The 21,454-nt window shown below is 40.2% G+C and overlaps 1 protein-coding gene across 1 annotated transcript in view; it reads right to left on the bottom strand.

Moving 5' to 3' along the window:
* Positions 1-3,544: 3,544 nt before the first annotated feature.
* Positions 3,545-21,454, bottom strand: part of TMEM120A (transmembrane protein 120A) — a 43,214-nt gene continuing 25,304 nt past the window's right edge. The window contains exons 3-12 of the mRNA XM_089676587.1: positions 19,717-19,830; positions 17,159-17,218; positions 14,591-14,686; positions 13,519-13,608; positions 11,906-11,971; positions 9,661-9,722; positions 9,465-9,557; positions 7,833-7,897; positions 7,200-7,268; positions 3,545-4,481 (exon numbers count right to left, since the gene is read on the bottom strand). Of these exons, the coding sequence (XP_089532713.1) occupies positions 4,368-4,481; positions 7,200-7,268; positions 7,833-7,897; positions 9,465-9,557; positions 9,661-9,722; positions 11,906-11,971; positions 13,519-13,608; positions 14,591-14,686; positions 17,159-17,218; positions 19,717-19,830 (829 nt within the window). The 3' untranslated portion in view covers positions 3,545-4,367. The remainder of the gene's footprint in view (positions 4,482-7,199; positions 7,269-7,832; positions 7,898-9,464; positions 9,558-9,660; positions 9,723-11,905; positions 11,972-13,518; positions 13,609-14,590; positions 14,687-17,158; positions 17,219-19,716; positions 19,831-21,454) is intronic.

Here is a 21,454-nt window from a genome sequence, read left to right as displayed (position 1 = left end):
AAGGAACAGTGCCCCGTCGCTGTTGTCAGTGGGAGGAACAGTGCCCCGTCGTTGGGATCAGTGGAAGGAACAGTGTCCCATCGTTGGTGTCAGTAGGAGGAACAGCACCCCATCATTGGTGTCAGTGGGAAGAATAGCGCCCCATCGTTGTTGTTAATGGAAGGAACAGTGCTTCATACCAGTGGAAGGAAAAGTGCCACAAAGGGTCAGATAAAAGCAAGCAAAGGGCCACATATGGCCCGGGGGCCGCAGTTTGGGGACCCCTGTTTTATAGAAAGTCTTCTGAACATCCCAAAATGGGGATGCTAGGAAAAGGCACTGGGGTGAACACATGGACAAGACAGTGGCACAAGAGGGGTAGTGAGTAGTGAGCAACTAAGGGAGGTGACAGGGACAAGTGGGTGGTATGTTGGCTAAAAAAGGGTCTCTCCCACACCTAAATGCCAAATTATCCATGTGACCAACAAATGCACATTCAGTCCCACAATTATAGTGGGGGCACCTTCATGCAGAAGGTTTTTCAGGGGCTTTGGCTGACCTCTGGCTTCAGGCTTTGAAGGCAAGTGTCTACTGCTGATGTAGATGGGTAGGATTCCACCTTCCCCTTCACAGACATCCTGTATTGAGGCAGTTTCAAGAGCAATGCTTGAAAGACAAAGTCCCTTGAAGGCTGATGGGGCAAACACTCATTGAATGCAGCATCAGCATCTCAACCATGCAGCCAGAGTGCTCTGTGCATCTCTATACACATCAGTCCTATGCGAGCACACGTGTAGATGCATGTGTGTTTGCTTCAGCCACACCCTGAAAGAGGCGCCTACCCAAGTGGGGGAGGAATCCTTTTTAAAGGAAATCCACCCATTCTGCGATGGCTTTACAGATTAAAGTCACTGCCAATATTGAACAGAGAGCAAGACGAGACAATTTTAAACTGGGATTTTAGGCGGGTGTCAGAACCAGGGTCTGAGCCTGCAATCTCTGCTGTGTCTGGAAGATGTCCTTTCTTACTGAGCCACCTGGGATGCTGGACAGCTCCCTAAACAATTCCTTGAATGATCTTGCCTTCAACCTTGCTTCCCTCTTTGCTCCTACCATGAACTTCAAATTTTAGCCATGCCTTTGCACTGTTTTTTTATTGTATTCTCTTTAGCCAATATCTTGCTCTGGTCATTCCTGCTGATGTCTATCTTCGCTACCACTCGTTACCGACCTTTGGCTTGTTCCTTGACTATGCTTCTCCTTGATCTCAACCTGCAACCACTACTTACCAACCTTTGGTTTGTTTACGAACTATGCTTCTGCTATATCTGCTACTGGACCCTGGCTTGTACACCTCCTGGTGGGGCAATCCTAAGGATTGCAACCTGATACTAACACACAACAAAACCCATCTCCATCAGGAGCTCTGGTGAACACTGGTTAGTATTTAGACTTCAGACCTCACGTGAGCCTGTGTCATCCGCCAGGGTGACCTGCTTTGGCACTTATCCAGCTGGTCGGTGGGAGCCTCTCTACTGCTATAGTTGGTGGTCTCCGAACCTGACCCCTATCTGTGACAGAGGGTCTCTAGCTGTCTGTCAGTGGAATCCTGAAATTGAAGCACAACATCAACCTAGCGGTTCTTCTGTTAGGTGGACCAATGGTGTATCTACTGTAGGTACAGACCACAGTTAAATTCCATCTCAGACACACTTTCGGGTGGGACCCAAAACTCCTCACCGTGCTCTCATTCAGCATAGAGGAATATCACAAACAGTCGTTATGAATGCTGCAATGCCTCTAAAGACCCAAAGCCTGGAATGACGAACTGATCCTCCAGATTCAGGGTAGTATGCACTGCATTAATAAGGTTTGAAACAGCCCCCTGTATATTTGAGAAAATGACAGGAGTCTGTGATGCCTTAAAAGCAATCTTTTCAGAGATAGACTGCTGGGACTTTGCTTCGGAGTCAGAGATGGTGACAGGGGTCAAAGGCCCAGTCTGGTCTACAGGTTCAGAAAGGTTAGAGGCCAACTCTACAGGGGGGGGGGGGGGTGTTGCTGAAGAATACTTAAAGCCTTTGTGGGCAGGGTGTGATTTTTAATTGGGCAAATGCATGGATGTCCCTGTAGAAATCAAACAAGACTCAGCTACATCTGACAGAGAGAAAGAAGACTCCAGTGAAGACTATGCTATAAGAACAGGATTGCCAGGTTTTGGATTACAGGCACTGATTAATTCTGGGGATACTAAGTAAATGCCCCCAAAAAACCTTTAGAGGGGTATGAGCTATTAGGGACACCTGTGGCAGCAAAGCTGTCCGTTGTTTGTTGCCTTTGTGTTTTGGTAAGTAACTAGGACCAACATAAGGCAAGGCCTCAGGTACATACAAACTCAGGTAGTTGATGCTGAGGAGGGTTTTAGGCAGCAGTAGGTAATTAGATCACTGTGGGTGGAAAATGGAAACAGAGCAGAGACCACTAATCCAAGTGGTGCTTCGCAAGCAAGAACAGCAGCAAGATGGTGCTTCCTCCAAGCAGAATAGCAGGAAAAAAAGTGGATGTCACTCCATCTAGTGGATGGTGCTATGGTAAGGTTGCTCCTGGTGCTTTAGCCCAAACTGCATAACAAAGTGAGTCTTCAGAGACAGGGTCACACCTGGGGCTAGGCCTTGTCTCTATATCTGGAAAGATCTCCAAGGCTAACACAGTACACTTTGCTCTTGAAAGGGACACAATGTTGAGCCCAGTGCCAAAGGTCACATTCTACGCTAGCCCTGAATGTCCAGTTCAGTCCCGTGGTGGTTTGACCTTCAAAGCTAGGCTAGAGATACAAAGAGCTGGATAGCTGCAATATAGTGACCAGCTCAAGCAGCGGTCAATTATCCAACCATAGGAACAGCTAATTCCTGTTTACTTTCATCTGCACATGATTGGGTATTCAAAATGAACAGGAATTTGCTTATCAAATGATCCAACAGTCTAAATGAATATTCACAAAATGTAGTGAGTAAAGATTTTCACCTCCTTTAATAAATCTGACTCGCGGTGTTAAACTTTCTTTAGGGGCAAATTTTTAAAGCAGTGAATTTGGCTTTCAACAAACATTCATTGGTGGTGAATCAATCACTGTCATTTCAGGCACATGCACATAGAAAATACATCTGCAGTAAATGTTTGGTGAATGTCATATTTACTGCTTTATAAATATGAACAACAGGGGAAATTTACTAAAACTGGTGCACACATAATCTGGTGCAGCAGTGCATAGTAACCAATCAGCTTCTAACTTCACCTTGTTCAATTAAGCTTTGACAATAAAACCTAAAACCTGACTGGTTACTATACGCGGCTGCACCAGACTCTGTGTGCACCAGTTTTAGTAAATCCCCCCCCTTAGTGTCCATCAAAACCTTACATTAGCTGTAGGGGATGTGTGCCACAAGCTGCCTGTTGTGCTGTAAATTCAAGTGTCTGTAGCTGCAGGGTCTAAAATGTTGCAGAGTTATTCTTTTTTGCTTTTGACATTGTAACATTTACCATAAATAAAAAAAGATCCAGAATCTTTTGTTGAAGATTTTATTATACATTGGGTTTGTAAAAAAAAAAAAAAAAAAAGAAAAGAAGAGAGAGTGTATAGCAATGGCGAGATTATTTCCAAAAGGACGGCAGATGAACAACAGGTCACTTATCAGAACAGATCACTAAATGTTCATAATATGAGTTCACATAGTTATGAGGCTTAAAAACTAGGTAGGTTTGTACATACAAATACAATACATTTCAGTTCTCTGTGATACAAGTTAGATTTTTCATCCATGTGCTTACAGGGCATCGTAGATGGCCATATATACAGTTCTGAGCAAACCCTGGAAATGACAATATCTGACAATATCTAATATCTATCCCTCCCACGAACTGCACCACTGAATTCTGCTGTCTTTATCATCCAGAATACTTCTGGACTGTGGGATTCCTGGTCCCGTACCAAGCCCTGTGGTTTTATGAATATCCTCCAGTCACCTACAGGATACAGCTTTGATGTAGGGCCAGCTAAAGAAATGAGGAAAATGAATGGGGGTGTAGCATCTGACACACACAGAAGTGGCAAATTCAGAAGATTTGTCAGCAATTTTATCTTTTAAAGACAGCTTGGTGATGCAGAGTAACAATGCTTTTCTTTGAAGGCTGGTCTTATTTTTAGTGGTGTAGCAACACAGTAACTTTAGGATGTGCACTCCTACAGAGTCTTCCATACAGTTTTCCCTAAACCTTAAAAAAAACAAGTGGAGTGCTTGGAATAATAGGGAAACAATTCAGGCTGTCAGTCATCATATGATTTCCCAAATTACAATACAACTAGATATCATAATTGACGTACAGTTGATTCACTTGTCCTTCTGTTCTTCAGTTTGTTTCTGAAATTTCTGGTGGACGACTCGCAGAGTTGTAAAGAAATTTCCCAAGAAATGTACAAGAAAAGGGAGACCACACATTATTACCTACAAAAAACAAACCAAATGATTTATTTTGAAGGAAAAAGGAAAAACAATAAGGTGTATTGTGCAAATCTCAAACTGCATTTTAAATTTGGTGTGACCAGATCTACAGTTGAAAGGAAAAAAGAACTTTAGAACGGTTTGGATCAGATGGATCACTGCATGATTGTAAAAATGACTGTTCTTTAACAGCATCACAATAACAGCAAACACAATCTGCTTACAGCAGAAGTCTATTATATATTGTTTTAGAATACAGCACCAAACCTCATTAGTAATGTGTATTGTTGTTTACCCCATTACTTGCAGGCTGCTGTTTCTGGTAAAAATCCCCCTGGCAGTGTCTCCTTCACAGTTACTGGATGCTGCCCTGATTGGCTGTCTTCCAGCTTTGTAAAGTTTAACAGCAGCCTCTGCTACAGAGAAAAGTTGCACCACTTGCCCGCCCCCTTCTGCCCTCACCACTATTCATACTGCTATACTATACTCCCACAATGCATTGCATTTTTTTTGAATGTGTGAAGGAGACCTTGTCATCCAACTGCTCCTCCAACATTCAAAGAACGTAATGCATTGTTGAAGGATAACAGTAGGAGTTCTATGAATGGCAGAGAGGGAGGGGGGCAAATTTTCTCAGTAGCAGCTACTCTGGTTACTCTTCACAGTGTCAGAAGAAAATCAATCAAACTATTTGGTAACTGCGAAGGATATACTGCAGGAATTAACCTCTTGACGCCGAGAGCACACAAGTATGCGGCCTCTCGGCGTTTGGGCCTTGACGCTTCCCGGCCGCATATTTGAAAATATATATGTACTGAGGGCGCTCGCCCTGCGCGCTCCCAGCACATATGTCTGTGACTCACGGAAAGGTCCTGATCTCCCCTTTCGATTGGGACCTTTTCCGATCATGTGACTGCCATGATGGCGAATCACGGTGGTCACATGACCCTAAAACCTCGCCTGCCTTCTGAAACTCTTAAAGGGCCGGGAGCCGCCAGCGCAAAGAGGTTAATTTTATCAGAAGCAGCTACTAAGATATGAACAATTACACATAACTAATGTGTGTGGTGTTAATTCCCCCAAAAATATTACTAAACTTCTGCTTTCAATTGTACTCTCAAGTTTGTGAACACAATAAAACCTAATTTACTAACTTACAGACTGTTCACTTTGCAAACTGAATCTTCCCCCATCTCAGTAAGGTTTAAGCTATACCGTAGATTGTACGCCCATTGCGGGTTAGGAACTGATGTGAATGTACAATATAAGTGTAAATCGCTACGTAAATTGATGGCACTATAGAAGTACCTAAAAAAAATAAAATAAATGTTAACTTTGAATCATGGGTAAAAGGAGATTTAAAAGACAGGATTTTTTTGCACATTATTGAATGTTTGAAGTGAACACAGATTCACTGTGGATTCCAAATCCAGAAGATTGCAGTGGTGGGGTTGGGTAAGACAGATGAAGTTTTCTACTAAAAGCAGAAGATTCAAGACAACGGGCACATCATACTAACTGTACATTATGTCCCTTGTGCTGATTTTTCAGTTTTAGCGAACCTAAGGGTTTAAAGTGGAAGAAAAGCCTAACACTAACTATTCTTAAAAGCGTTCCCTCTTTCCATCTTTCCTGCATACCATGTGTGAAAAAGATCTGTGTACTTAGTTTTAATTCACTCAGGTCTGGTAATGTGTTCCTGCAGATTCAGCTCTCCTGTGTCAATGAGCAGCTGCTGCAGGGAAGAGGAGGGAGTGCCGACAACAGCTAAACTATGGGATTCTATAAGTGACATCATAGCGCTCGCAATTCACAGCCGTTGTCGAGTGCTCCCTTACACAGTGGAGCTGGAGGATCAAGTGACTAGACCACATTTAAAATAGGAACTGTACAACATGAAAAAACGTAGACTGCTTAAAATTAAATTTCAATTGAATGAGACTGATATATGGATTAATTAATCCTAAGTGTGGTTTGGCAACTTCTATTAATTGTTGCTTTATAAGTCTTGGATTCATAACAGTGGATACGGAGTATGCCTACTCTGCTCACTTTTAGGCTATCTCTGAAAACCTCTCTCTTCAGGGAAGCCTATCCTGCCCTCAGCTAATAATGGAATCTTCTATTCCTCCTACCAGTCCATCCCCCACAGTTATTACCTTTTGTACCACTAACCCCTCCCTCTTAGATTGCAAGCTCCCAAGATCAGGCCCTCCTAACACTCTTGTACTGAACTGTATTGTTGCTGTATTGTCTCCCGTTATATTGTAAAGTGCTGAGCAAACTGTTGGTGCCATACAAATCCTGTATAATAAATAATGATATCTGTACTGATTTTTGATGAGAAAATTCATGGTTGTAGCACTTATTCATACTCAAGATTCATCGGTTATATGCTTGTTGATTATGTTTACATTTCCCAGGGCACTTAAAGAGAGACATTCTTCTTATATTTCAGTATAATGTGTGATTTTTGCATTTACATACCTCACTTATCTTTATTATACAAGTTATTAACTATAGAGTAGAATGTAGTTTTCAGTCTTTGGTAGTTTTCTGCAAGTAATTTTGAGTACTGCTGTCTACACAGTTTTTTGATGATGCTCTTCATGTGGCAGTATCACATAATATTAAAATAATAAAAGTGGAGACAGAGATATACACAACATGCAATTATAAAACCTTTGGGTACAAAAAAAAATCCACTATAATGCACATTACCTGCCATTCCTTGCACTCTGAATGCCTGGCTAGTTGGAAGAGTGTGATTGCATTGTAGAGCTGCCAGAACTAAAATACAAAAAAAAAAAAAAAAACAACAACCCTTTTACAACAGCTCAGACTAACCTCATAAAGTCACAAAAATAGAGCAGAAAAAGGCCACCTAGAATGACACGAATAGCTGGTGTCATAATCATATCTCCGACTCACTTAGTATATAGGTGTGGATCCATAAACCCAGAAAATGCATACTGAACAATATGGTAGTGTGACAAGAGCACCCCTACCTGAAAAAAAGAAGGTTACTAAGAGATCCACGCGGAGTAATATGGATTCAAATTTTTTTTACAGGCAATACTTTATTTGATCACATAGATCATAAGGAGGTTAAACATGAGCACGGTGAACATGTCAAGCAAATAAAATCATTTTAAAAGCACTTAGCGTCTTCATATCAGGGTCATCCATATTACTCCGCGTGGATCTCTTAGTAACCTTCTTTTTTTCAGGTAGGGGTGCTCTTGTCACACTACCATATTGTTCAGTAACCTCATAAAGTGTACACTGCTGTGTTCAATACACTATTACAGGTTAGATGGAGCCAATAAATGAACAGCCCATTGCTATACATACCTGACCAAAGAAGAGAAATGGCAGAAGGAAGGTCAATCCTCTCCACATCCAGGACTGAAAACCCTCTAGAAACAGACAGTACATAAGTATTACAGCAGAAACATTTGGTAGCATAATGTCAACATATCACGACTGAACTAAATGCTCACACCTTTAGGGCGTGTTCACACAAAAAAACTGTTAGGGATAGGTAGGCGGGTTTTTCCTGTATAGCACCAAAATATAGACAGAGCAACATGACTTGTGGTGTGTACTGGAAAAAAAAAAAAAAAAAAAGTACTGCATTCAGTACTTTATCTTGGCACAGCAGGTTTCAATGCCACAGTGGTGAATAGAACTGCATTTAAAAGGCACTTTGTGACATTTTTAACCCCAAATGGCACAGACCATACTTTCAGGTAGAGGCAGAAAGGGATGTTTACGTGGTCTGACACCCTGGCTACCGAGGCTGCAGACATCACAGCTCCCCCAAAAGTATTACAAATAAAAGCATTTATTATTACACTTATTTAAAGGTTAAATGGGAACTCTCATTTCAAAACCTTGGATGACAAAACCAGTTTTGCCATTTTCACATGCACACTACAACTTCAAATGGCATAGTCCTTGAAGAACATAAAGAGGTGAGGCAAAAACACAGGTATGTAAAATAGCTTTTCTTTTAGAGGAATTTGTTTTCACTTTGAGCTTCTAATATGTGGGTGAATGTACTGCGTGTATGTGTCCTAATTGTGAGTAGGTTTATGTTATGTCTGTGTACTGAGTGTGTATTGGTTGTTTCAATTATTCTATTCTATTTTGCCTATTTTTACTTCTTTTAATGTTTCATTTATTTTTTTTTTCTGTCACCTGGGCGCTAACAGTAAACAGTGATGGAGGCATGTAGAAGTGATTGCGTGGCTTTGTAGCCCCCAGGTTACATCTACAATTTGCAAGAAGGACAAAGAGTAAAGATAAACAACTTAAGTCTCATGTGTTTTCTTTTAAAACAGCACTGAAATGGTGGCTATTTTTCCCAGCCTCATTTTAAAACAGCACTGGGACAACTTTTGACATTGACAGCCTACCGTTCCAGCTCTGATCCCTACCAGCACCGGTAGGGATCAGAGCTGGAACGGTTTGCTGTCAATGACAGTCAGGCTCCAGTGTTAAGCCCAAAAGATGAAATGATCAGCTTCTGGGCTTCCAACCCTACTGCAGACATCCTTATGGTAGCACTATGTAGCAGGCAATGTACTTATGTACAATGTGGAAAAATGTTTACAAACTGTATTTAGAGAGTGATATCACACACAGGGGACAGAGTGACACTTCCTGTGTGACACTAGAGGTGAGCCTTTATCAGCTCTGTCTTGTCAACCTGCAGCAATATATCTACCCAGCTCTCAACAGATATATCAGATGATCTAGATGACACTGTGCGAGTGTCAATTGCCTAAACATTACCCTGTATTTTTTACAGTCCGTTTAATAAAAATTTATTGAGATTGAAAATTGTACTGTTGTGTGAATTTTTATCCACTCAAACCTGATGTTTCCTATAAAAGCAAATCTTCACTTTTTGAGTTCAGGTCTACTTGTGCACTGACATAGATCTACATTGTTTGTTAATACGGAGTTTCTTCCACCTACCCACAGTAAGGTCCATGTTATGCCTCTCCCCAAGAGCCCGTAGTCTGTACAAACAACCACTTTGGTAGTAGTATTGCAAGAACTGAACAAAACCTACAGGAGCAAAAACAGCTCATGAAAAAAAAATATTGACCCAGACTTACAAAATCTGACAAAACACAATATATGCACAGACACAAAAACATATCACACCTACTTTGATACATAGAAAATGAAAGGAATTGGTTTCTGAACATCTGGTACATTAATCCATCTGGCCTAAAAAAAAACAAAAAAACAAAAGCATTTTTTTAGAGCTGACAAAATCTAACTGCTATTAAATCTTTATTTTACAGTCATATTTCTTGCCTGTCACCTTATCCCATGGATGGGAAACCAGTTAGACATGGAAGACCTTCAAAAACAGCCCATGACTACCCATTAAAACAGAACTAAAGTCAGGAGACAAAAAACAGCTAGGAGATGGGGCTTTTGGTAGAAGAGACATTGGATGCCTTTTCTATCAAAGTACCAGTACCAAAACTAATAATAAAAAGTAGACACCTTTCAATGTCATCTCAAGTGCTCCAGGACCCCAAAGTTAGGTTTTTGGAAAGCAAAGTGGAGAATTTTCTTAATGTGCAGTGGGTGTTATATACAAGAATACGGAACCCACCAACACTAGAGATCTTCATAAACATGTCAGCACATCTGCCTGTAAACCTATCCCCGTACGTTATGCGAATTCTATTATTTTCGCACTGGTAAAGAGCTGCTACTGATTTGCAGAGGTTCCAAATCCTTTTCATTTTTAACAAACCTAAAAACACCATGTTATATATATATATATATATATATATATATATATAGGCCTGTACAGTGAATGGCAAGCAGTATTTGAAAAAATCTGGCATTTCAGGAGAAACAAGTATCCAGTGAAGTCACAATATTACATCTGCACACTTCTTTTGGGTGAAAGCCTTGCTAACTAGTGAAGCCAAAAGATCAGGAGCACAGACATTTCTTCAATTAATCACTTCAAGTCTGGACACTTTTACCCCCTTCCTGTCCAGGTTAATTTTCAGCTTTCAGTGCTATCACACTTTGAATGACAATTGAACGGTCATGCATTTTTTTGAGACAGATAAAGCTTTATTTTGCTGGTATTTATTCACCACTGGGATTTTTATTTTTTTGCTATGTAAATTAAAAAGTCCATTAACTTTGAAAAAAAAAAGTGTTTTTCTTATAAAATTTTTCAAATAAATAATATTTCATCATAAATCGTGGCCAAAATGTATTCCGTTATTCCGTAAAAAAAAAAAAACACCAAATTAGTTTATAACCAAAAATTAAAATTTTTAAACTTTTTTTTACATTTTCATTTTTTTTTATATTATTTATGGTTTTTTTTTTAATATACTGTCACCCTAGCACAGGGGTAGGCAACCTGCGGCTCTCTAGCTGTTGTGGAACTACATTTCCCATGAGGCATTGCAACATTACAAAACTGAGTTACAGCTATGACTTGCAGAGGCATGATGGAACTTGTAGTCCTGCAACAGCTGGAGAGCCGCAGGTTGCCTACCCCTGCCCCAGCAGTACAGTGTCACCGTGGTACTAAATGTGGGGGGTGATGAAATTTTTTTTTTTTTATTAACACTTATTGCTTTTACACCCATAGAGGCTGTAAAAGCAATAATTTCTCCTTCTCTCTGGCTGCATTCTTGCAGCCATTGAGAACTACTGTGTGAGCTGTGATTGGTCACAGCTTGTCACATGGTACAAGGCTGTTGTGAATAGCATTGTACCATGTGACCTCTGTGATCATTCACAGATTTCACACATAGTAAGCAATGATGTCAGAAGTGACATCTTGCTTACTACTATTCATGTGATCACTGATTGGCCAATCAGTGATCACATGATCGGGACCTCACACAGAGGTCCCGTACGACGATCGGTGTTCAACTGTATCCCAAGGAGCGCGCACAAGCAGGGGGTGGGGAGGCCGTTTATAAACGGCCACTCGACTCTGCACTGCCACCGTCTGGCCGTTTATATACAACGGCCGGACGGGAGATGGTTAAAAACCTTTTAGTGTGAATTGTGCCATTTTGAATGATAAAGAAATCCCCCTTTTATTTATTTGTGGTATTCTGTTTATTTGTAAATTTACACTGTACAATTAATTAAAAAAAAAAAAGAAATCTACACTTTTATGACCTATGTAGCAGTTATCAGACTTCCTCGAAAAGTCTGGTCCAAGGAAGAACAACAGTCCAAACCCCCGGCCTTAGAAGCAGGCATAGCCTAAGAATATGCAGTTACTGCATATACTGTCAAATATGGGGACATGATGACAAAGGAAAAGTTCCCTAAAGAACATTAGTGGTTGACTTTTCATTTTGAAGTATAAGGTAAAATCCAGTTTACCAGAGAGCTATAATATGTGAACTTACCAGGTTAACATGACACCTGAGAGGAAAGTGGATACATAATGGTTTAGGACCCACCAGCCTTTAATTCTGTGGAAACAAACATAGTATGAAGTTAACTTTCATAAATCTTTCACATAATTCATGAAGCACAAAGCTCTGCTATCCTCCCCTCAGGATGGCAAACATCCGGCTATCCTCCACTACAGGATCCATCATGTATAAACTTGCCCTCTAAGATGCATACCCCATGACTTACTGTATATTTTGAAGATCAGAGGTTTCTTTTTTTTTTTTTTAATAACTCAATTTTGACATATCAAGTTAAGTACACTCGAAGGCTGCTGTTTACAGTATTTACTGTAGTCCCGAAGAGAAAACAAAATCCAGTCTGTCAGCAACCAACTATAATGAATGTACAATTATCTTTAGGTCTTAAACTTTAACCCTCCCAGGGCCCTCCTACCTAAAGGGCCGCTAGGAGGTAATGCAACTTCTGTATCATGCAAGCACTGTGAGTGCCGATTCACACATGTGCAGTGCGGACTGAAGTTCAGGTTTCACAGCGAATTGATACAATAGTTCTTCACAGGTTCACGTCGGGTTTACAGGATTAGCCAAGGATCTTATCCTGTTCACGCACATGCGGTTTAGAAACGGTTCCCATAGAAGTCAATAGTCTGTAATCCGCACCTGAACTGGACTGCACGACTCTTTAAAACCGCACTGAATCTGCACCAGCAGTGCACTGGACATATGTGAACAGGCACCATAGGAAGCAATGTTATTTCACATGTCATGCGGATTGGATGTGGTTCAAACTGCAACCAATCCGCATATATGTGAAAGGGCACGGACTGGTTATCACAGATGTCAGATGATTGGGAGCCCACCCTGCTGGCTCCTGATTAGAGAAGCCTTTTTGCTTAGAGCTGTCAGTGATAGTTTGGTCAGTGCGCTGAAAGCTTGCAGTGAGCACACGCTCTCAGCACACAAAGCTCATGCCACCTTGTACCCATATGTGCAGCAGCTGGGAAGCTCATCTTTCTCACAGCCGGCAAGAAGTTAACCAGCCATCAGACGTTAAATTAAAAACTGGTCCTCCTTTGCCCCAAAAGGCCGACACTTTATAGGAAAACTATGCTGTCAACAAAATAGGTATTTCACACAATACCCCTGAAACACTTGTCAAAAGAACAGGTACCAGGGTGTTGGTCAGCCATCACCTAACATCAGTGACAATGGCTGAATGTGTTACATGAAAGGTTCTAGACTACGGGGCAAATGTGCTTTGCATTCCACTGGCTTTGGGACTCTGAAGTAGTTGGGAGAGCAACAGAACAGACTGGAAAAAAAAAAAACAAAACAGTAGAACAAGCCTGGTCGCCTTCAGTAATAGAGCTGTATTCCATTGAGCAGAAAGTACTTTATTGGGCTTTGCTGGCTTTACACTGTGGCCCAAATTTAATGAAATAGTTGGGCTGCAGTGTGAGCAGTGCAGCGGTTCATAATGGAGAGCGATATCTGTGAAAGTTATCATGCCTTGAATGTAACCATTTTGGGAAACAGTAATCAGTGGGCTTAGTTATGTATTAATGTACACTCTATATAGAAAACAATGACAAATTTCCACTAACCTGGAACCATTATTGATTAAAATGCTTTCACGGATTGTAAGTGTACAGTAATACCAAACCAATAAAAAGTTAAACACAGCATCTCCCACCCTGAAAGACAAAACAAATACATGCATATTCAACAAGGGATCATTGCTTATTGTCACCACTCTACATTGCTTATGGTCAATAGTATCTATAGGAATCAGAGATATTTGTTGAATAAGTAGGAATTTTTAGGCACATGTACAGCCATCTCCCTTTTAAACAGATATTGACGGTGTCCATGATCAAGGTACTCTCCCAATTCTTGATGATAAATTTGGATTCTCATTTCTCTATGCATAGACTTAATTTCAAACCCAACAGATTCTAGTGATCGGAGACAACCATTGGTAGCAAGTAATAATAAAAGTGTGCCTCCAAAAGAATTCCCACTGAGAACCTATGGATATGGTATTTGACAAAGATTGACAGTAGTATTTCTTTTGTTTTTGTTTTTTTAAATGATCAATCAACTGAGACTGAATTTTTAGTCACAAGTGGACCTCAATGGGCGTAAAACCTGTCTTCTTATATCCCTCCTTTCACCTTTACAAGACGTTTTAATCATGTATAATTTAAAAAATTACACTCCTTATGATAGCAAGATGGGGGCATTTGCAAAAATATATGCGGAGATATAAAAAAAGAAAAACAAAAAAAAAAAGGGAGTCTTTTATTACGGTTGTTTCTTCCCATATGTCCTGCACTCAATCTGATGGACTTTGCTCTATTGTATTTGACTTTTGTTTTCTACTGTACAAGTCTTCAATGACCAGAAACAATCCCCAATAAATATTTAAATGACAAAAAAAAAGGAGTCCTCAAGAGAAGATGGTGGTATATGACTACCAGCAACAACCATATATTGAAATATTTTGGGTGGACTGACCCTTTATATGAATGAAGTGTAACTTTTAGCATGTGTAATTCTAGAGTGTACATCAAGAAACAGAACTAGAAATAAAAGTTATTATGATCATCTTACAGGGAATAATAACCTTCGCAAGTTATTTTGACAGGTTTAATAATTATAGTATAAGAAGCTCACCTGGAGTTCAGTATAAAACGACACATAAAGGACAATACCATTAGGATCATGGTTAGGTATAGTTTGAATTTTTCATACTCGTCTTTGTAAGCAAACCTGATAAAATAAAAGACACGTAATGCAACTATGACAAAAGGGATAAAAGCATAAAGCGGAAGTTTAGGTATGGCAATTTTTTCATAGTTACATTGGCCCAGCTTGAATCCCACAGGTATGACATATACATAATTACATTGGTCCAAGCTGGATCAGGGTAAATATACAAAACTTGTCATACTCGTCTTTGTAAGCAAACCTGATAAAATAAAAAGACACGTAATGCAACTATGACTATGGACAAAAAGGATAAAAGCTTAAAGCTGAAGTTTAGGTATGGCAATTTTTTCATAGTTACATTGGTATAGCTTGAATCCCACAGGTATGACACATACATAATTACATTGGTCCAGCATGAATCCCACAGGTATGACACATACATAATTACATTGGTCCAGCTTGAATCCCACAGGTATGACACATATATAATTACATTGGTCCAAGCTGCATCAAGGTAAATATACAAAAATAGCCATACCTAAACTTTAGCTTTAAAGTGAACATAACATCCGATATTGTTTATTTATTTTGAGTACACGTATGTGAAATATTGTAGAAGCACCTGTACAATCCCAATTCCAAAAAAGTTGGGATGCTGTGTGCAAGCTACATAAAAGCATAATGCAATGATTTGCAAATGTCATAATTCCATATTTTATACACAATAGAAAACCTATCAACTGTTTAAAATGAGAAAATGTACCAGAAAAAAAAAAGAAAAAAAAAAAGAAGGTAATTCTGAAACTGATGGCAGCAACACGTCTCAAAAAAGTTGGCACAGGACCATGTTTACCACAGTGTACCACACTCTGTAAACATCTGGGAACTGAAGAGTGCAGTTGCAGGAGTTTTGGGAGAGGAATGCTGTCCAATTCTTGCCTGATATAGGATTCTAACTGCTCAACAGTCCTAGGACTTGTTTGTCAAATTTGTTTTTCAAGATGCACCAAAAATTTTCAATTGATGAAAAACAGCCAGCTAAGCACCTGGACTCTTCTACTACGAAGCCATGCTGTTCTCACAGATGCAGTATGTGGTTTAGCATTGTCTTGCTAAAATATGAAAGGCCTTCCCTGAAAACGACATTGGAGGAGACTTACTAAAACTGGTGCACACAAAATGGTGCAGCTCTGCATAGTAACCAGTCAGCTTCAGACTTCAGCTTGTTCAATTAAACCTGGAAGCTGATTGGTTACTACGCACAGCTGCACCAGATTTTGTGTACACAGGTTTTAGTAAATCTCCCCCAATGGCTGGATGGAAGCATATGCTGCTCCAAGATCTGCATATATCTTTCAGCATTGATAGTGCCTTTCCAGCTGTGTAAACTGCCCATTCCATATGCACTAATGCACTCCCATACTTTCAGAGATGCAGGCTTTTCAAATAAGTGCTGATAGCAAGCCGGAGGGTCCTATTCCTCTTTAGTCCAGAGGGTATGGCACCCATAGTTGCCAAAAAAGAATGTCAAATTTCGATTCGTCTGACTACGGAACAGTTTTCCACTTTGCAACAGACCATTTAAAATGAGATTTGACCCAGAGAAGACAGTGGTGTTTCTGGATCATGTTCAGTTATGGCTCCTTTGCAAGATAATGATTTACCTTGCATTTTTTGATGGCACGGTGAACTGTGTTCACAGACAGTGATTTTTGGAAATATTCTTGAGCCCATGCAGAGATGTCCATCACAGAATGCCTGTTTTTAATGCAGTGCTATCTGAGGGCCAGATCAAGGACAAATAATAATGCGTTTCAGCCTTGTCCCATGGGCACAGAGATTCCTCTAGATTCTCAGAATCTTTTGATGATATCATCTACTGTAGATGATGATATATTTAAAGTCCTTGCAATTTTACTTTGAAGAACATTATTGTGAAATTGTTTGACAATTTTTAGGGGCTCTTCACAGATTGGTGACCCTTTGCCCATCTTTACTTCTGAGACACTCTGGCTCTCTAAGATGCTTTTTTTTAAACCCAATCATGTTACTGACTTGCTGCCAAGCCTAATTAGTTGCAAAATATTCTTCCAGCTCTTCCTTGTTAGTAACACTTACTTTGCCAGCTTTATATTGCCCTGTCCCAACTTTTTTTGAAAGGTGTTGCTTCCATCAAATTCAAAATTACTTATTTTTTTTCTTTACATGGTACATTTTCTCAGTTTAAACATTGTTTTCTTTTTGTCTACTGTGTTCAAATCATTGCATTCTGTTTTTATGTATATTTTACACGGTTTCCCAACTAATTTGGAATTGGGGTTGTACAAATTTTGATGCAAAGTCTAATTGCTGGGGGAGAGGTGAATAAAGAAACGTTTCCTTGTGCCAGAAACAGAGGTACTAGCTTTTGATTATAAAAAGTACAGATTTTCTGCAAAATTATACTGTTGTTATACATTGTGACATAGCAGGTGTTTACTAAAGCAGAATTGTAAAGATACTGAAACGTCCCCTAAAGTGCCTTATACTTACTTAGACTGCTTGCTTAAAAGAGTGACATTCACATTCCCCAATACCAGACTCAGGTATAATCTGAAAAAAAGCACCAATTAGTTAGGATACATTTGCGGTTTGAGAAGCACTTCCAGTTTTCAATCTCTCTTTCACTCACACATAAAGCCTGGGTTCACATACGTGCGGCTCCGTATATCGCATGTGATTCGCAGAGGAACCGCACCGCATTCCTGTGCAAATCACATGCGATTTGTGTGCGGTGCAATTGGAGCCACACATTTTGTATCCGCACCAAAAACTTGCAGGACCCTTTTTTGGGTCTGCACTAGAATCAGATTCACACCTATGCGATCCGATTCTTCACATCGCACCATGTTTTGCAGACCACTTTCGGGGTTTTGTTAACTTAACATACACACCCGCAGCAGTTCCCATGAACGGAGTGCAATTCTGATGCAAGGCGGAATTCGCACTGAAAACGCTGCGAATTCCGCACCGCATCAGTGTGAACCAGGGCTCAAGCTTTATTCTGTATACAAGGCAAGCAGCTGAACCTCTAAGTACAAAGAGCAACAAGCTATAACAAACAATAGGCATTCACTTTACTTAAGTGAGACCAGGGCATAATGGATTGTGACTGGCTGCTATGCTAACAGAGCTTTCCAATTTCCGTCCAGATGTTACACATTTATAGGCGTTTATCCCATGTGTGTCTGGCAGTTACCATACTATAATGAGATCACAGTTTAGCATTTTAAATCCTCAAATCAACAAACTTCCAAGCTTCTACTATCCTTCGAGCTTGAACTGGGGGAGTCTAACCTCAGCATTAAAACGTTGGTCATTCATAGAAAGGAATAGTATAGTAATGAACTGAAAAGTTTTTCCAAGAACTACAGCATTTGAGGAGAACATTTGTTTTCTTGTACCAAAAGTTTTATTAAACATGGCAAAAGAAACATACAAACCATGACAAATCGTATGATAGAAAGCGACATCAGACAACAGAGGACAAGGAAACACCATACAGAAACACAGGAATACATATATAAGACCCACACTAGGGTCCAGATAACACATTATAAAACAGAGGGCTGCGAAGCCCACAATCACGTTATAAAATATACAAGATACATTAAAAAAAAGCATAAAAAAAAAAACCACAAGGAGAGCCTCGCCCTCTTGAGGAAATATTTTCCCTGAGAATCATAGAACTATGAAAAAACAACAACAAAGAGAACATTTATGTTCAAGAGGGAACTCTTCGATTAGGGCCAACACACACTTTTGAGATACAGTGCGTTTGTGGTAACACCTGTTAAAACGTACATGCTATGAATAGCTCTGCAATGTACAAAGACAACGCAGCTCTGATGCACATGCATGAATGATTAGGCTGCCTTAAAGTGTTACTAAACCCAGGACCCTGAATTCATTATATTTGGTCTCCCACAGTACACAGAAATGCAAATGCTTTAGTAAATATAAACTGCTAAATACCTTTTCTCATCAGCAGTACACAGAAATCTTGTGACTTCTATCAGTGTCCAGCACAGCACTGGTTAAAGCTTGTAGGAGTTTTCATTCTCCTCTCACTGTCCTACGAGGCTGCAGGACCCCTGACCCTCTGTCTTGGCAGTGCTGATTGGCCCTGTGCTGATCAAATACACCCTCCCAAGAAAAAAAGAAAACGCTCTAGCACACTAAGCTGAGCATGTACAGCTTGCCGCTAAGACTCTCTTTTATCAGGAGATGACATGGGGACTGTGGAAGCAAGGAAGGATCAGAGAAGCCAGGATCAAACATCCTTTTTACACTGCAGAGAATTAACCCCTTAGGTTCTACAGTGAGTATAAGCAGCATGCTTTACTGCAGATACAGACTGATTTTACTGTTTTGGGTTTAGTAACACTTTAACACAACACACAAGAATAACCCAAGTGTGAATGGTTACCTAACGTTCTATAAAATCATTACTGAACAGGAGATGGCTTAATGGAAACACAGAATAATATTTTTTTTGGACTGACAGAAGTTATTTGCATAGAAGAGACTTAAATAGTTTAACTGGACTTTTGGACTTCTTTGTTATTTTTGCCTTACAGCACCCGTGTCTTTTAACATTTGGGGATCTTTATAAGGCATTTGCACAGCCAGTATGAACAATCCCTGTAATGTGCCTAATACATTTATTTCCTGTGATCATCAGCTCCATCTAGTGGTCATACTGTCATATTTTCCTGAACTAAATCAGGAAAATACTGCATTACCACTAGATGGAGAAGACCATCATTGGATACAAACTTATTATATATAATATGGTGATTACTCATGACGGCTGTGCCAATGCGTAAGACACTTGAACAGATATTGTTTCATAAATAGACCAACCTACATGTGCATCTATACTTTTGTCTACACTATATTGTTTCTAAACAATTGTTGTTCATTTCTTATTTGCCAGCAACCACCTTAAAACCTAGAGATGACTTTATTGTTGTTGAATTTGTACATGCATATTATCAATCATTTTTTTTTCACTGGAAAGATCAAGTCTCCTTGACCATATCCCTTACCCATTTTTCTTTGGTAAAAAGGACTCCATCTCAAAGAATGTTTTATCCCGCAGCTTAATGATTTCTTGTATGTCTTTAATTTGGTCTTCCTCATTTTCTTGGCTGTCTTTAACCCTGCATACATGCAAAGACGTCAGGATCCAATCCCAGGCATTTTACTTAAAGAAATCAGTGTTCATCATACATTTTCCAAGAGACAGCCCACTTTGGGTGGATTATTGCTAGAGAAATTATCTTCAAAGCTTAGAAAGCTTTCTACTATAAAGAGACAAGGAGAAAAGGACAAAGTCCCAGTTGTGCACCACAGTTTGTTGTAGCTAGTTAGGATATGTTCTGGGAATAGTACAGGCTGCCTGGGCACAGGTCACACCTTCTAACATGACCCATTCAAGTAGGTAAAGAGCATTCTGCGTCTTATCAGCTCTCTGCCTTTCTTAACCTACTCACCACACAACTTCAACTTGACTGAGCTTAGATGGTTGCAATCATGCTTGAGGTGATTGCAGCCATATTAGTGCACTCGCAACAAAAACAATTGAGTACTGTCCGTGATACATTTTTATTTGCACTAACATCCAATTTTTCAGGACAAGCTTCTGGGGTGTACCTCCTTCTTCAAGGTCCAAGCAGTACTAATGCACAAAGTTATAGCAGACCGTCCTATGAACACCCTGCTAAAATTTTGTGCATTAGTACTGCTTGGACTATGAAGAAGGAGGTACAACCCAAAAGCTTGACCCAAAAAACTGGATGTTAGTGTAAATAAAAAAGTATCATAGACAGTACTCAATTTTTTATGATTGTAATCAGAAAGATAGTGAGATGATCAGGAGCAGATCATTTTGTTCCTACTGGAATGGGTCGCCTTAACCGCCTCCTGCCCGCCATATAAGGCAATAATGGGCGCAAGGCGGTTCTCTCGTTCTGGGAGGATGTCATATGACGCCCTCCCATTCTAACCACGCATGCGCGGCTGTGAGAGCACGCAGTGTGGCGATCGGCTGTGCCCCTCGGACACAGTGGATCACCGATCAACGGAAAGAGCCAAGATTTCTGCTCGGTCATGTGATCAGCTGTGTCCAATCACAAAGATTGCATGTAAATAGGGAAATGTGGGTTATCGGCATTTCTCTCCTCACGAGCTGTCACGCTGACAGCTCGAGAGGAGAGGACAGGAGGTAATCGGCATTCCTCGGAGGGGACATGTACACTGATCATCAGGGCACTGATGATCAGTGTGCCCTGATGATCAGTGTAGCCCCAGCAGTGCCACCTGTCAGTGTCCATCAATGCCAGCTGTCAGTGCTCAGTGCCACCTGCCAGTGCCCATCAGTGCCACATCAATGCCACAAATCAGTGCATACCAGTGCACATCAATGCAACATATCAGTGTCCATCTGAGATAGCTTTTAGTGTCACCTATCAGTGCCAGTCAGTGCCACCTATCAATGCCAGTCAGTGCCACCTATCAGTGCTGCCAGTTAGTGCCACCTAACAGTGCCAGTCAGTATCGCCTATCAGTGCCGCCTATCAGTGCCATATATGAGTGCTGCCTTTCAGTGCCTATCAGTGATGTCTGTCAATGCCCATCAGTGCCACCTACCAGTGCCTCCTTAGTGCTCATCAGTGCCACCTATCAGTGCCCATCACTGCAGCCTCATTAGCGCATATCAGTGAAGGAGAAAAATCACTTATTTACAAAATTTTAAAACAAAAACTAAGAAAAAATTTTTTTTTT

The sequence above is a fragment of the Staurois parvus genome, unplaced genomic scaffold, assembly GCF_062004578.1.
Source record: "Staurois parvus isolate SC_StPar_1 unplaced genomic scaffold, SC_StPar_1.0 ptg000172l, whole genome shotgun sequence".
Taxonomy (NCBI): Eukaryota; Metazoa; Chordata; class Amphibia; order Anura; family Ranidae; genus Staurois; species Staurois parvus.
This window is presented reverse-complemented; position numbering and strand designations above follow the sequence as displayed.